We start from the raw sequence: 15,588 nt of genomic DNA on the forward strand, positions 1-15,588 counted from the left end.
GTCTGAATCCGACCTTTCTGTCCTGGGCCTCCGCCATGGCCAGAGTGAGGCCCACCGTAAATTGGAGGAGCAGCACCTCATATTTTCCTTGGGCAGTTTACACCCCAGCTGTATGAACATTGACTTCTCTAATTTCAGCTCTCCCTCAGCCCACTGTCTCCGCCTCTTCCTTTCTTCTTCCCCCCCTTACATCAGTATGAAGAAGGGTCTCGACCCAAAATGTTGCCTCTTTCCTTCGCTCCATAGATGCTGCCTCACCCGCTGAGGTTCTCCAGCATTTTTGTCTACGTTCGATTGCATCTGCAGTTCCTTCTTAAATGTAAAGTAATAATTTGTGTCTTCCCTAGTGAAGACGGACCCAAATGACAAATAAAAGGTATTGTATTGTATTGTATTGTATTGTAAAGTACCTGCTTAACTCGTCTGCTATTTCCTTGTTCCCCATAATAAATTCACCTGTTTCAGTCTTCAAGGGTCCAATTTTGGTCTTAACTGATTTTTTTCTCTTTACATACATAAAGAAGCTTTTACTATCTTCCTTTATATTCTTGGCACAGAAGCAGCTGAGAAGGCCTTGAGATGGCTCTGGATCAGGAGAGAAGGTCCATGGGGAGGAGCGAACACCACCTGAACACAAGTCGTGGTCTGATCAACCACGGCTGGGTCACCTGGGCGAGGGTGTCTGATTGTGAAAGACCCGAAACACCCAATGACCCCAGGTTACATCACTGGTGCTGTGTTCAGGAGCATCAATATATTATTTTAATCAATCATACCTCATCTTTTCTGCCTGCATTGGCTTTTTAGTTATATTCTCTTGCTCTTCAAAAGTTTCCCAATCCTCTGGTTTCCCGCTCATCTTTGCTATGTTATACTTTTATTTTGACGGGGACAGATTGACGGGGACATAATGTGAGACGAGCTTCAGCTGCTGCATTAGCTCCACAGGAATGTCCTAACATGGCTCAAAAAATAGACATGTGTATATATATATATATATATATATATATATATTCTAATTATCTTACCTGTTCTGCAGCAGAAAAATAAATCTGTCTTTCAAAATAACAGCTTCCGTCTTCACAAACTGCATTATCACTCCATACACGCCACATATTTTCTCTACCCAAATTGGCCATTAAGTCCAGTAGTCAAGTCTAGTAGGTTGTAGATGTCATTAATAGTTAAAGTAGTTGATTTTATAACGTCCTTTGAGATCATCCCACAGATGATATCTTCTGTTCCAGTGGCTTAATGTCAATAATGGAAAATTCACATTGATAAGATGTTAGTACTTTGAACATCAGATAAGCCTGAGGTCCATATTTTTGAACATTATGTAATTATATATATAAACAAATCATTTAAAATCGTTGCTCCAGAAACATTACCTGTGATCTACAAAGCTGCTGATTTTCTTTACTGTTTATAATGAATGGGAACTGCAACATTTCTCCCAGTTGCTATGTCATCATAACTGTAAGATTTCCTATGTGAGCAATTTCCAGCAAAACCATTAACATGCCGATTCATTATCCTTCCCAGGATATTTCATTATTGCTTCCTCTAAAATAACCTGTAAGGATCGACTTTATGGGTAGTGTTCCCATCTGTGATGGGAACCTCGTTCTCTTCTGATGAATATCAGGAAATTATAATCAGAATGCCCATGATTCTTATGTATATAAAACCAGCAAGACAAATAAAATGTTGGCTTCATTCATATTGAAAATAACCCTCATTAGATGAAGGTTATCCTTTTGCACCAAATGTATGCAATGTATTGCATCTGCCCTGTTACAAGACCTGATCACAATTGTTTGCAGTCAATCGTGCATGTTTCCAGCAAAATACGATTACTTTCATTAGTAACTTCCTCATGCTAATAAGATTGTGTGCTTTGTCCATGGTTACTGGTATCGCTCTGCACGTCATCTCTTTATTCATAAGTTCTATCATTATTAATATTTTATGGGATTCCCATTAAGGTGTCTACTTTGCAATGAGAAGACATCTCATGATTTCTTTAGTGAATTTGAAAAAAATCATAAATATTCGATACCACCCAGCTTTCAATGTAGGATACTGCCCAAATCCACAAGGGTTTTTCCTGAAATTTCAACAGATCTTTTATGCTTCAGATTTACATCCATGAAATACTTTTATGTTTTGTATTTACTAATATAAAGCATGTTAAACTTTTTTGATCATTTACATTTAAATAATTTACATCACAGGAAGTGAAGGCTGAGCATGATGCCCTATTAATTACTCATCCAGTGTGGCCTAAGAAGTTTGTAATGGGTTTTATACTTGAAATATTCCAATTCAACTGGTCTCCATTTTGACAATAGGCCAGCAGTGACAAGGGAGCAGTCATCTATTGTTTAGGTAAGAACGCTACAACAAGATTAGTGCAGGAGTCTCCTGTGGCTGCCTCCATCTCTATCAAGTATGCCATTTTGAATATTATTATGGAGCAGAATATTACTAAGGAGCAAATAGCAGCAGGAGTCAGAACAATGTCATTGCATTTGGCTAGGTTGAACAAGGCTGAATCTAGGCGAGCAATAACAGTCTGGAGTATAGACAGATGTTTCTGTGGCCACAAGCAAGACTTCACAATAATGTGTTGTCTCTCTAATAGCAAGATGAAATATGTCTCTGACCATTCTGAAAGGTGTGTGTGTGTGTGTGTGTGTGTGTGTGTGTGTGTGTGTGTGTGTGTGTGTGTGTGTGTGTGTGTGTGTGTGTGTGTATATGTGTGTGTGTGTGTGTGTGTGTATATGTGTGTGTGTGTGTGTGTGTGTGTGTGTGTGTGTGTGTGTGTGTGTGTGTGTGTGTCTGTGTCTGTGTCTGTGTCTGTGTGTGCTCGATCCTGACTACGGGTGTTGTCTGTACGAAGTTTGTACATTCACTCGTGACTGTGCGGGTTTTCTCCAGGTGCTCCAGTTTCCTCCCATACTCTCCAAAAATGTACAGGCTTGTAGGTTAACTGGCTTCAGTAAAAATTTATAAATTGTCCATTGCATGTAGGATAGTGTTAGTGTATGGGATGATTGCTGGTTGGTGTGGACTCAGTGGATTGAAGGGCCTGTTACAGTGCTGTATGTCTAAAGTCTAAACAGTGATTATGCTGAACCTCATATTTGGAAACAAGCCTGGACAGATGACGTGTTTCAATGGGAGAGCATTTTAGGGACAGTGATCACAACTCCTTCCGTTTTAAGATGGTTCTGAAGAAGGGTAAGTTTGGATCTTGGAGAAAAATACTAAATTATATTCGCATGCAGGAATTATGGAGAGTAAAATTGAGGGAGCAGCTGTAAATCTCCATTTGCCATTTGGAAGTCATTTAAACACCAGCTGATCAGATTTCAGGAATGGCATGTTCCAGTAAAGAGGAAGAAAAAGAATGGCAAGTTCAGGAAACCTGGGATAACAGGAGAACTTTTAAATTGGATCAAAAAAAAAAAGGAAACATATATAAGCTTAAGGAAAATGAAAGGAGACAGGGCCTTTGAGGATTTTTTAAAAAGCAGGAAAAAAACCAAGCAGAGAATTGGAAGGTCCAGAAAGGGCCAAGAAATGTTATTGGCAAGTTAGATGAAAGAGAACCCCATGGTTTTTTATACATACATTAAAAACAAAAGGTTAACAAGGGATAAGGAAGGACTACTGAAGGATAAAGGAATAAAATCAGAGGACGTAGGCAATGTACAAAACAAGTGTTTCAGTATTCACACAGGGAAAGGATTATAAATGGGGAGATCAGTGCAAGGTACACCAATACGCAGGGCCATCTTGAGATCAAAGTAAATCTTTTGAAGAGAATCAAGGTGGATATACCCCCAGGCCATGATGAGATATTCCAGATTATTAAGGGGGACTGGAGAGGAAATTGCTGGGGCCTTGATGGACAATTTCAACCACTCACTTGTGAGGTCTGAGGTTCCCACCTGCTTTAAAAGGGCATCAATAATACCGGTGCCCAAGAAGAGCAAGGTGACGAGCCTCAATGATAGTGGCACTAACGTCTGTGGTGATGAAATGCTTTGAGAGGTTGATAATGAAGCACATCAACTCCTACCTCGAGAAGAACCTCAACCCACTGCAGTTCGCTTACCGCCACACCAGATCAACGATGGGTGCGATCTCACTGGCTCTCCACTCTGCTCTGGACCACTTGGACAAGAAAAAGTCATATGTCAGGCTGTTATTCATTGACTACAACTCGACATTTAATACAATCATCCCCTCCAAGCTCTCAGATCTGGGTCTCTGCTCATCCCTCTGCAATTGGATCCTCGACTTCCTCATTCACAGACCACAGTCTGTCCATATTGGTGGAAATGTGTCATCCTCGATAACAATCAGCATGGGAGCACCTCAAGGCTGCGTGCTCAGCCCTCTGCTTTACTCACTCTATACTAATGACTGCGTAGCCGGACATGGTGCGAACTCCATCATCAAGTTCGCCGATGACACCACTGTTGTGGGATGAATCACTGATGGGGACGAGTCAGAGTATAGAAGTGAGATTGACCAATTGACCAAATGGTGCCAGCACAATAACCTGGTTCTCAACACCAGCAAAAACCAAGGAACTGATTGTGGAATTTGGAAGGGGTAGGATAGGGACCCACAATCCCGTTTATATCAACGGGATGATATTGGAAAGGGTCAAGAATTTCAAATTCCTGGGCGTGCACATTTCCAAATAACTTTCCTGGTCCAGGCACACAGATGCAAATATAAAGAAAGCACATCAGCGCCTCTACTTCCTGAGAAGACTACAGAGAGTCGGTATATCAAAGAGAACTCTCTCGAACTTCAACAGGTGTACTGACAGAGAGCATGCTGACTGGTTGCATCGTGGCTTAGTTCGGCAACTTGAGCATCCAGGAGCGGAATAGGATGCAGAAAGTTGTGACCACTGCCCAGTCCATCATCAGCTCTGACCTCCCCACCATCAAAGGGATCTATCGCAGTCGCTGCCTCAAAAAGGCAGCCAACATCATCAAGGATCCTGGCTGCGCACTCATCTCTCCGCTACCATCAGGCAGAAGATACAGGAGCCTGAAATCTGTTGCATCAAGGTTCAGGGACAGCTTCTTTCCTACAGCCATCACAATTCTCAATGCTTATCCATTCAATATAGAAACAAAGACTTCATGGGAAAGGTGACCCTTCTGTGGCTGAGTAAAAGAGTAAAGGAAATTATGAGATTGATAAAGAATAAATGTGAACAGTGGTAGATCTAAGAAACTAGCAAAATATTGTAAAGGTATTGCAAAAGATGGTTAGAAACACTAAAGAAAAATAAAGACTGTAAGAGTTCCTTCAAATACACAGAAAGATTATTATGAGTGGCAAAAGCAACTATTGGTCCCTTGGAAGCTGAAACACAGGAAGTAATATTGTCATAGATAGACACAAAAAGCTGGAGTAACTCAGCGGGACAGGCAGTATCTCTGGAGAGAAGGAATGGGTGACGTTTCGGGTCGAGACCCTCTATCTTTGGTTTAAACCAGCATCTGCAGTTCCTTCTTGCACAAGTAATATTGTCAAATGGGTAAATGTCAGGGCATAGAACAAAGATTTGTTTTCTTAAGCTTTGCAGAAACATACTAAAAGTATTAGACATCCATAACTATTTATTATCACGGGAGGATAATTTCCAGGCAAACTGATAGTTCCAAGATAGACACAAAATGCTGGAATAACTCAGCGGGTCAGGCAGCATCTCTGGAGAAAAGGAATAGGTGACGTTTCTGGGACGAGACCCTTCTCCTAGAATCTGTAGTTACTCCAACATTTTGTGTCTATCTTCGGTGTAAACCAGTATCTGCAGTTCCTCGCCTCCACTCTCAGAGTTCTAAAAGTCACACTTGCAAAGATTGGTGAGTGTAATTTTGGTTGCCATCTCCCAAATTGTCCCAGATCTTAGAAAGGTCCTGGCAGATAAACAAACTTATCACAATTGATTAAGGAAGATAAGACAGATAATGTTTAGCATGTCAGGTAGCATCTGTGGAGGGGAGAACAATTAGCATCACAGGTCATGATCTCTGATGAGATTTCATTTCTGGCGAGTATGCATTTCATGCATCCTCTATTTTCACTTATTCACAAACATTCTCAGGTGTCGGGTTGCGGTGCGGTGGGGCTGGTGTTGGTGTTTGTGTTTGTGGGCTCTTCTCGTACTAGATGAGCCAGGTCGATGAGCGGCTGCAGGCGGCGGGCTCTGTAGCCGCTGGTTGCCTGGAGACCTGCGCTGGCAGCCACTGGCGCTCACAAGCCGTGGACTCAGTGCCCGTGGACCCAGCGCCATGTAGGCAGTCGCCAGCACTCGCTCCCTCGCACCCAGCACTTTGCATTTCTTTTGTCTGGCGTCTCATATATTTTTTCAATCCAACTTCTTTTGTTTTTGTGCCCGGTTGCGATGGAGATGGACAACGAGCCGATCAGCAGCAGCAGCAGCAACGGCGGCGGCAACAGTCCTTCAGGCGCATCGAGAGAATATAAAGTTGTGATGCTTGGCGCTGGTGGGGTTGGGAAAAGCGGTAGGTTTGAAACCGGCCTATTTGTGGCAATCTGTATGTCAGCGGAGTTTCACCATTCACGTTTGGGTGGATGTTTCTAGCATCAATAACAGTGATGCCAGAAAATAGCTTGGGCACAAAAAGGAACAGAAATTAAACGTAATGAGTACCCATGCAGTTTTCTAATTCTACTCGCCCCAATGCTCTCCAAAAGTAGTGGGGGGCGGAGTGGGGAGATTGACGTTTGCTGACAGCGCTCGGGCACCTGAAGTTTAATAATAATGAAGCTTGCAGGCGGTAATGGCAGTGTCAACCAAAGATACTAGAGCAAAGATCTATGATCTTTGGTGTCAACGTCCGGGCAACGAGCAGACTTGCAGTGAGGGAGGGGTAGGTGCGATGGGGACGCTTCATTCTGGAATGCAACCAATTTACTTCCTACGTAAAATTAACATTTGATGAGTTTTTTTCCATTGCATTGGAAAATTAATTTGCATTGGACAATAACGAAGTAACACGGGATCTCTGATGTTAAGATTGCGAATATCTACTCAATTCATGCTTCAGATAACGTTCACAGAAAACTCGATACTCTACATTACTGAGAAACTACAACTGGATTCACTCCCGACTAACCGCTTTAGTTCGCGTAAAACAGATTAGTAATGTTGCCTTTGAAGGGACTCTAGCCAAACTGATTCAGAAAATGTCATGACAGTGACGATATTATGACCATTAGTATATTAAAAGTACAGACTTAATTAGAATCTTATATTAAACAGTTCAATTACATCCCGATACAACGTGCTGACAGGCAGTGTTTGTAACTTTACTACAGTTTTTTTGTGGAAAATATTGGGGATAGTAAAAATAGAAAAATGCGTGGGCACTCATGATGCTGTATTTCTGTTCATGTTTGTGCCCAAGCTACTTTCTGACATCACTGATAGTTACAGCTGGAAACAGCCATCCAAATGTTCGTGGGCGAGTATATTTAAATGACGGATTAAAGACCGTGCTGTGTAATGCGTGTGATGCGTTTTGTCTTTTTACCCTTGACAACAGATGTTAGGAACACCGGTATTCCTGGTGGTGGGGTTGCGCTGAAGGTGGTGTAAATGTCAGAGAATGATGTGTTGGCTGTAGAGGCTGGTTCAGTTAGGGTTAGGTAACTAGCCTACAAACAACCTTCCCCCCACCCCCCCACCCCAGTATCTATTTTATATATTCCCCCTCTCTTCCCTGTGCCTCACCTGGATTTGCACCATGTATCCCAGTCCCCCTCTCCCCATCCCTTTCCACCTATATTTCTTCCTCTGGTATCACAATTCACATCACCATCCTTATCACACTTTTTGTCTTTTTATCTCTGGCCTTTGTCCACACATATGCCTAAAAAAAAATCTCATCTGACATCCAGTTATTTTCCCCACTTCAATCAGTTTGAAGAAGGGTCCTGACCTGAAACGTCACTTATCTATTTTTCCAGAGATGCTGCATGACCTGCTAAGTCACTCCAGCACTCTGTGATTTTTATTTGTTAATCTCTACCTGCAGTTCCTTGCATCTACACCAGCAACTTCCCCACCAGCCTGACATCGAAGGTGGGGAAGATGCTGGAGTCAATTATAAAAGATGAAGTAGCAGCATATTTGGATAGCAGTAGCAGGATCGGTCCGAATCAGCATAGATTTACGAAGGAGATATCATGCTTGATTAATCTTCTGGAAACTTTTGAAGATGTAACTAGGAAAATGGACAAGGGAGAGCCAGTGGATGTAGTGTACCTGGACTTTCAGAAAGCATTTGATAGGGTCCCACGTAGGAGATTAGTGGCAAAATTAGAGTACATGGTATTGGGGATAGAGTGCTGACATGGATAGAAAAATGGACAGGAAACAAAGAGTAGGGATTAACGGGTCCCTTTCAGAATGGCAGGCAGTGACGCGTGGGGTACCGCAAGGCTCGGTGCTGGGACCGCAGCTATTTACAATATACATTAATTATCTAGATGAAGGGATTAAAAGTAACATTAGCAAATTTGCAGATAACACAAAGCTGGATGGCAGTGTGAACTGTGAAGAGGATGCTATGAGGATCCAGGGTGACTTGGACAGGTTGGGTGAGTGGGCAGAGATGTATGGCAGATGCAGTTTAATGTGGATAAATGTGAGGTTATCCACTTTGGTGGCAAAATCAGGAAGGCAGATTATTATCTAAATGGTGTCAAATTGGGAAAAGGGGAAGTGCAACGGGATCTGGGGATCCTTGTTCATCAGTTACTGAAAGTAAGCATGCAGGTACAGCAGGCAGTGAAGAAAGCGAATGGCATGTTGGCCTTCATAACAAGAGGAGTTGAGTATCAGAACAAAGAGGACCTTCTGCAGTTGTACAGGGCCCAAGTGAGACCACACCTGGAGTATTGTGTGAGGTTTTGGTCTCCAAATTTGAGGAAGGACATTCTTGCTATTGAGGGAGTGCAGCGTAGGTTCATCAGTTAATTCCCGGGATGGCGGGTCTGTCATATGTTTATAAAATGTTGCGGCGGGGATTGTATCCATGGAATTTAGAAGGATGAGAGGGAATCTTATTGAAACATATAAGATTGTTGAGGGTTTGGACACGCTAGAGGCAGGAAACATGTTCCCGATGCTGGGGGAATCCAGAACCAGTGACCACAGTTTAAGAATAAGGGGTAAGCCATTTAGAATGGAGATGAGGAAAAACATTTTGACACAGAGAGTTGTGAGTCTGTGGAATTCTCTGCCTCAGACGGTGGTGGAGGCCAGTTCTCTGAATGCTTTCAAGAGAGAGTTAGATAGAGCTCTAACTTAGATGGAGTAAGGGAATATGGGAAGAAGGCAGAAACGGGGTACTGATTGTGGATGATCAGCCATGATCACATTGAATGGTGATGCTGGCTCGAAGTGCCTAATTGCCTACTCCTGCACCTATTGTCTATTGTCTATAAGTAGCTCTCACTGAAAACATCCTGAAGAAGCTGGGACAGTTGTGCAGCTAGAAATCTGCAGCCTCCCAGCTCCACAGAACTGGTCTCAATCCTGATCTTAATTGTTGGTGCTATGGATCTGTTTGCTCTTCCTGTGGCCCTATGGGTTTCTGCTAATACCCCTTGTATCCCAAGACTCAAGGGGAAATTTGGGTAGAATAAAGTTGGTGACATAAACTTGATGAGCTGCAATAGTCCCCTTTTATATTGTGCAAAAAGTATGGAAATATGTGACTGAACCCATTGATATAGTCCCACGAATTGTGAGTATTTCTGATCACGTCCCACTGAAATGCTCTGACGATAGGTGAAGTTGATCCAGCTTCCAAATCTGCAAGCAGCATAAATATTGATGGATATGTCCACCATTCATAACCTTTACAAGCTATAACAAATCAAATACAAAAACGGTCACAAAACTTTTAAAACGCAAGATTAAAATTACTTTTAAATGTTTCAATTAACTGAAGCAGTTCAGAAAAAAGTAGTTAAATTATCCGAAAGTTGCCATTCTCCTTGAAGCCTTTCCTCTCCATTGAAATAAAATTTGCTGAATTTATGACACATTTAACCTGGCACAGGTTCCGCAGACATATTTCTCAGTGTAACCACTGTGAAAATGCAGATGTTTGCACTTAACTGCTGGACTCATTGAGAAGGTCAATATTGGAGCAGATTGATCTTAATAGAGTTGACATACTGTCTGATTAGTTTGTTGCCATATACACCAGGGTACAATGAAATGCCTTGTTTGCATGAAGGTGTTAGAGTAAATAGTATAATGCAATGATAAATACAACAGTGAATGCTAAGTGACAGAATGGTGCAAAGAAAATACTCAAGTGCAATTATGAGGTAGAGTTAAGAATAAGAATACATGGCGGCATCTTTGGGAAGGGGCTGTGAAAGAAATGATTGGTTGAGGAGTTGAATAGTCGTGGGGAAGAAGCTCTTTTAAAAAAAGAGAATGCCCCGGATGATAGGCTTCAATAACAATAAATCCAGTCTCCCTGATGGAGGCTGAACCATGAAGATGGACTGGATAAAAGGAAATGATGTGTTTGTGACAGGCTGGGCAATATTTACTACTCACTGCAGGTTCAGGTGGTCAAGAGCAGAGCAGTTGCCATTCCCTTTGCCAGGCTGACATGCACCTCATCAAAATACTTTCTGTGATGCATTTGTAGAAGTTCAAGAGAATCCTCATGGACAGTCCAAATCTTCACAGATGTCTAAAAAAATAAACACACTGATGTGCTTTCTTGATCACTGCATCAGAGATGACTGAAAGGAATAGGTAAGATTGCTGATGATATGGTTGCTAGGGTAAGTTCCCCAAGCTGTCGACCATTTCTACAGCAGCTCCATTGATGAAGACAGGATTGTGTTCACATACAGCAGCCCACTACTTCTTCAGGGAAACAGCCAATTAATTAATCTTATTGCTGGAAAGGACGAGGCTGTTATCACGAGACAACGTTCGCTATCTCTTTTCTGCATTCTGTCTCAACATTGCTGTTGATCCAGCTGACAGCAATAGGATTACCAGTGAAATTAAAGATTGAGTTGGAGCTGTATTTGGCTGCACTGTCATCGGTGTACAGGGTGTAGAATACGAGTCTGAAGAAGGAACTCGACCTGAAACGTCAACTATTCCTTTGCTTCATAGATGGTGCCTCACCCGCTGAGTTTCTCGAGCATTTTCGTCTACCTTCGATTTTTCCAGCATCTGCAGTTCTTTCTTAAACATTGTAGAAACAAGGAACTGCAGATGATGGTATACAAAAACCCCACAAAATGTTGAAGTAACTCAGTGGGTCAAGCAGCATCTCCAGAGAACGTGGGCAGGTGATTTTCAGATTGGCATCCTTTTTCAAAATGAAGAAGGATCCCGACCCAAAACGTCACCCACATTATCCATGTTCTCCAGAGATGCTGCCTGACCCGCTGAGTTATTCAGCAATTTGTTTATTTTTTTATATAGAAATAGACTGTCTGATTCTTCCCTCTGATCCAACATAATTACAATGCTTTAGAATTAAATAGACTCCTTACCCAATCTGAGACCAGCTGGAAAGTGTACAGAGAAGATTTATGAGGATGTTGCCAGGATTAGAGGGTATAAGGAGAGGTTAAGTAGAGGGAGAGGCTGACTCAGAGCTAAATGGAGAGGTTGTGTAGGCTAGGCCTCAATTCTTTGGAGCGCAGGAGGATGAGGGGTGATCTTATAGAGGTGTATAAAATGATGAGAGGAATAGGTCGAGTAGATGCACAGTCTCTTGTTCAGAATAGGGGAATCAAAGACTAGAGGACTTAGGTTTAAGGTGAAGGGGAAAAGATTTAATAGGAATATAAGGGGTAACTTTTTCACACAAAAGGTGGTAGGTGTATGGAACAAGCTGCCAGAGGAGGTAGTTGAGGCTGGAATGATCACAACATTTAAGAAACAGTTAGATTGGTACATGGATAGGACAGGTTTGGAGAGATATGGACCAAACATGGGCAGGTGGGACAAGTGTAGCTGGGACATGTTGAACTGTGTGGGCAAGTTGTGCCAAAGGGCACGTTTCCATGCTGTATCACTTTATGACTGTATGGCTCTAGGTAATTTCCTGGATAACAAGGAAAAGTGTGGTCCTTTTAACAATTTTCTTTAAAGACAGTTTCAGCTGTTTTTAAATACTGGCTTTAAAGAAAATCAAATATCCTGCACCACATCTTTATTTAACCACAAATATAGGAAATGAACAATAAACACACATTTCTGGAATCTTTGTCCAATCAATCAAATCAACATTTAGTTGAAGTCTGATTAATCTCTCATTTTTATTGTTCTAGGACCAATTTTTCCAACCAGATTGCAGTAAAAAGCGAGTTATTGATTTGTTTTTATATCAATTGTGTCCACATTGCATTCTTTTTTTTTGCATGCGCATTTGAATGATTAGTTCCATCAGGCATGCTCCTGTCAAAGGTTGCTCAATGTTTACTGAAGTTACTTATTTCATATATATTGTTTGTTGTAGTTTAATGAGGCCTTCTTCAAGCTGATAGTATTTTGTATGGCTCACTTCATAGCAACACAATATTCACCCTTGGTAACGAGTTGCGTTTCCCCAACAGATAATAACTGTTAACGTTTTTGTGCCTCAGCGTGTTATTTTATGTGCCTTACCATCGTTAAAGTTATATATTGTTCAGACATACAACATACTCATTCATTTCCATTTAAGTTTATATTCTTAGAGTTGATGCGAATATCTATATTACTAAAAGTCTGGTCTTGACCACTTCCTGTTGTTCTGTATATTGATTTTAGAAAAAACGCTGCCACTTATGGCTGTGATTTTTGGCCATCTTACTCAGAGTCCCCCTCCGCTGTGCACGACAAGAGGATTTTTCCCATCGATGAAAAATAAATTGTTATTAGTGTTTAAGAAATGTTGAGATTCTCTCTCCTGAAGGCCACGCCCCTTCAGGAGGGACTATAAAACCCCGAAGTGTTGAGTCCCTCAGTCAGTCTCTGGAAGATGGAGGAAGCGGGAGGGTCACATCTCTCAGTCTGAGCTGTGAATAACACTGAAAACATGTCTCGTAAACTGAGTGTGGTTTTACTGACCTTGAGAGCCCTTAATGTGGTTTGAAAATTGGTTGGTTTGAACTAAAGCACAGCAAATGGTTGGTGGTGGTTGGTTTGAACTAAAGCACAGCAATTGGTTGGTGGTGGTTGGTTTGAACTAAAGCACAGCAAATGGTTGGTGATGGTTGGTTTGAACTAAAGCAAAGCAAATGGTTGGTGGTGGTTGGTTTGAACTAAAGCAAAGCAAATGGTTGGTGGTGGTTGGTTTGAACTAAAGCGCGATTAAAAGTCTAAAATTGACAACTTCCTGTTTGCACTGTATATTGATTTTAGATAAAACGCTACCACTTACGGCTGTGATTTTTGGCCATCTTACTCAGTCCCCCTCCGCTCATCAGGTGCAGAGGATTCTTCCTATCAATGAAAAATAAAAGTGTTATTAGTTTAAAGACTGTTCAGAATCCCTCTCCTTTCTGAACTTGAATTTGGTGGCCTAGCACCCTGCTTGAAGTGGTAGGAAACTGCACTTGAGTTTGGTGGCCTTGCACCCTGCTTGAAGTGGTATGAAACTGCACTTGAGTTTGGTGGACTTGGACCCTGCTTGAAGTGATATGAACCTGCACTTAAATTTGGTGGCCTTGCACCCTGCTTGAAGTGGAATTTCAAGAAATAACCGCGAGTCAACTGCCAGCCCACCAGCCGTGAGTGAGTAAGCTGCCAGCACATCAGGCTTGAGTGACTGAGCAGCCACCCCAATAATCCATTTGGCCCACAATGTCCATACTAGTCCTCTGGAAACCAGTCCCTTCAGCCCACAACACCCATACTAGCGCTCCAGAAAGCACCACCCCACCCCACTGGCCACAAGTATTGGAATTGGTGGAGAGGTGGAATATTGCGTTGGGGGACCAGCCCTCCCATGCGTACATGGGACCCTACGGGTCGCACTTAGTCTAGTAGAATATAAAGAAGTGTAGCACAGCAACCGGCTTTTGGTCGATTAATTTGTGCCGAGACTGATGCTAATTTAATCTGCACATGCACCTACCTGCACGTGATTTGTATTCTTCCATTTTCTGTCTGATCATGTGCCTGTCTAAATATCTTTTAAATGTTCCTATCATATCTGCTTCCAACGTCTACCTTCGCAGTGTATTCCAGACATCTAACACTGCGTAAAATACCTGTCTAGTGCATCTCCTTCAAACTCTCTCCCTCTCATTTTAAAGCTATGTTCTGCAGTATTTGCTGTTTCCACCCTGGAAAATAGACTCACTACACGTACCATCACATCTCCAAACTCATGGACCAAGTAACCAGCACCTCCCTCTGTCACTGCATCCTCGACTTTCTGTCCCATAGACCACAATCAGTTAGGGTAGGGGACAACACATTCCCCATTATAACCCCCAACACTGGTGACCACAAGGGTGTATTTGCAGTCACCTTCTATAATCCCTATACATTCATATAAGGAATATAGTCGTGTGGGCATATTCTGCTCTACGTCCATAGGAACCTGGGTGGGCATATTCTGCTCTGTCCATAGGAACCTGGTGTCAGGCCAACAGTCTCTCTCTCTTAATGTCCACAAGAGAAAGGAACTAATTATTTCCTTCATGAAACATGTGGAGTACATGTCCCAATCAGCATCATTGGTGCTGATGTGGAAATAGTTGAGAGCTTCAACTTCCTTGGTGTCAATTTTATTAATGATTACATTGAAATGACAGCCAAGAAGGTACACCACACCTCTGCTTTCTCAGGGGACTGTTTTCACTGACCAACAAACTTCTAAAGGTATTGGTATTGGTTATTTTTGTCCCATCTAGCACAATAGTGGTTGGCTGTGGTGTTTAAGAAGGAAATGCAGATGCTGGAAAATCGAAGGTAGACAAAAGTGCTGGAGAAACTCAGCGGGTGCAGCAGCATCTATGGAGCGAAGGAAACAGGCAACTTTGGTCTGTGGTATTGTGGTTGGAGTCCCCAGATCCTAATCTGGCCTAATCAAAGTTTCATAAAGCTGCAGCCAGTGAAGCAAGCATACCATACACCTTCTTTATCATTCTATCTACCGTTATTACAACTTTCATAAAACTATGAGCTTGGACCACAAGATCCCTCTCAGATTCAGATTCAGATTCAGATTCAATTTTAATTGTCATTGTCAGTGTACAATACAGAGACAACGAAATGCATTAGTGGTTGGCTGTGGTGTTTAAGAAGGAAATGCAGATGCTGGAAAATCGAAGGTAGACAAAAGTGCTGGAGAAACTCATCAATCCTATTTGGATTTTGTCATTAACTGTGTACTTTCCCTTTACATTTGACCTCACAAAGTGCAACACCTCACGCTTGCCTGGATTAAATTCCATCTGGCATTTCTCTGTAACTTTTTAACAATATCGTGTTGTATTCTTGGACAGCTTCACTGTCCACGAATTCCACCAAGT

At 42.1% G+C, this 15,588-nt stretch overlaps 1 protein-coding gene across 1 annotated transcript in view; it reads left to right on the forward strand.

The window, feature by feature from the left end:
• Positions 1-6,306: 6,306 nt before the first annotated feature.
• rit2 (Ras like without CAAX 2) overlaps positions 6,307-15,588 on the forward strand; it is a 194,487-nt gene continuing 185,205 nt past the window's right edge. The window contains exon 1 of the mRNA XM_033031348.1: positions 6,307-6,566. Coding sequence (XP_032887239.1) covers positions 6,446-6,566 — 121 coding nt within the window. The 5' untranslated portion in view covers positions 6,307-6,445. The remainder of the gene's footprint in view (positions 6,567-15,588) is intronic.

The sequence above is a fragment of the Amblyraja radiata genome, chromosome 1 (assembly GCF_010909765.2).
Source record: "Amblyraja radiata isolate CabotCenter1 chromosome 1, sAmbRad1.1.pri, whole genome shotgun sequence".
Lineage (NCBI taxonomy): Eukaryota > Metazoa > Chordata > Chondrichthyes > Rajiformes > Rajidae > Amblyraja > Amblyraja radiata.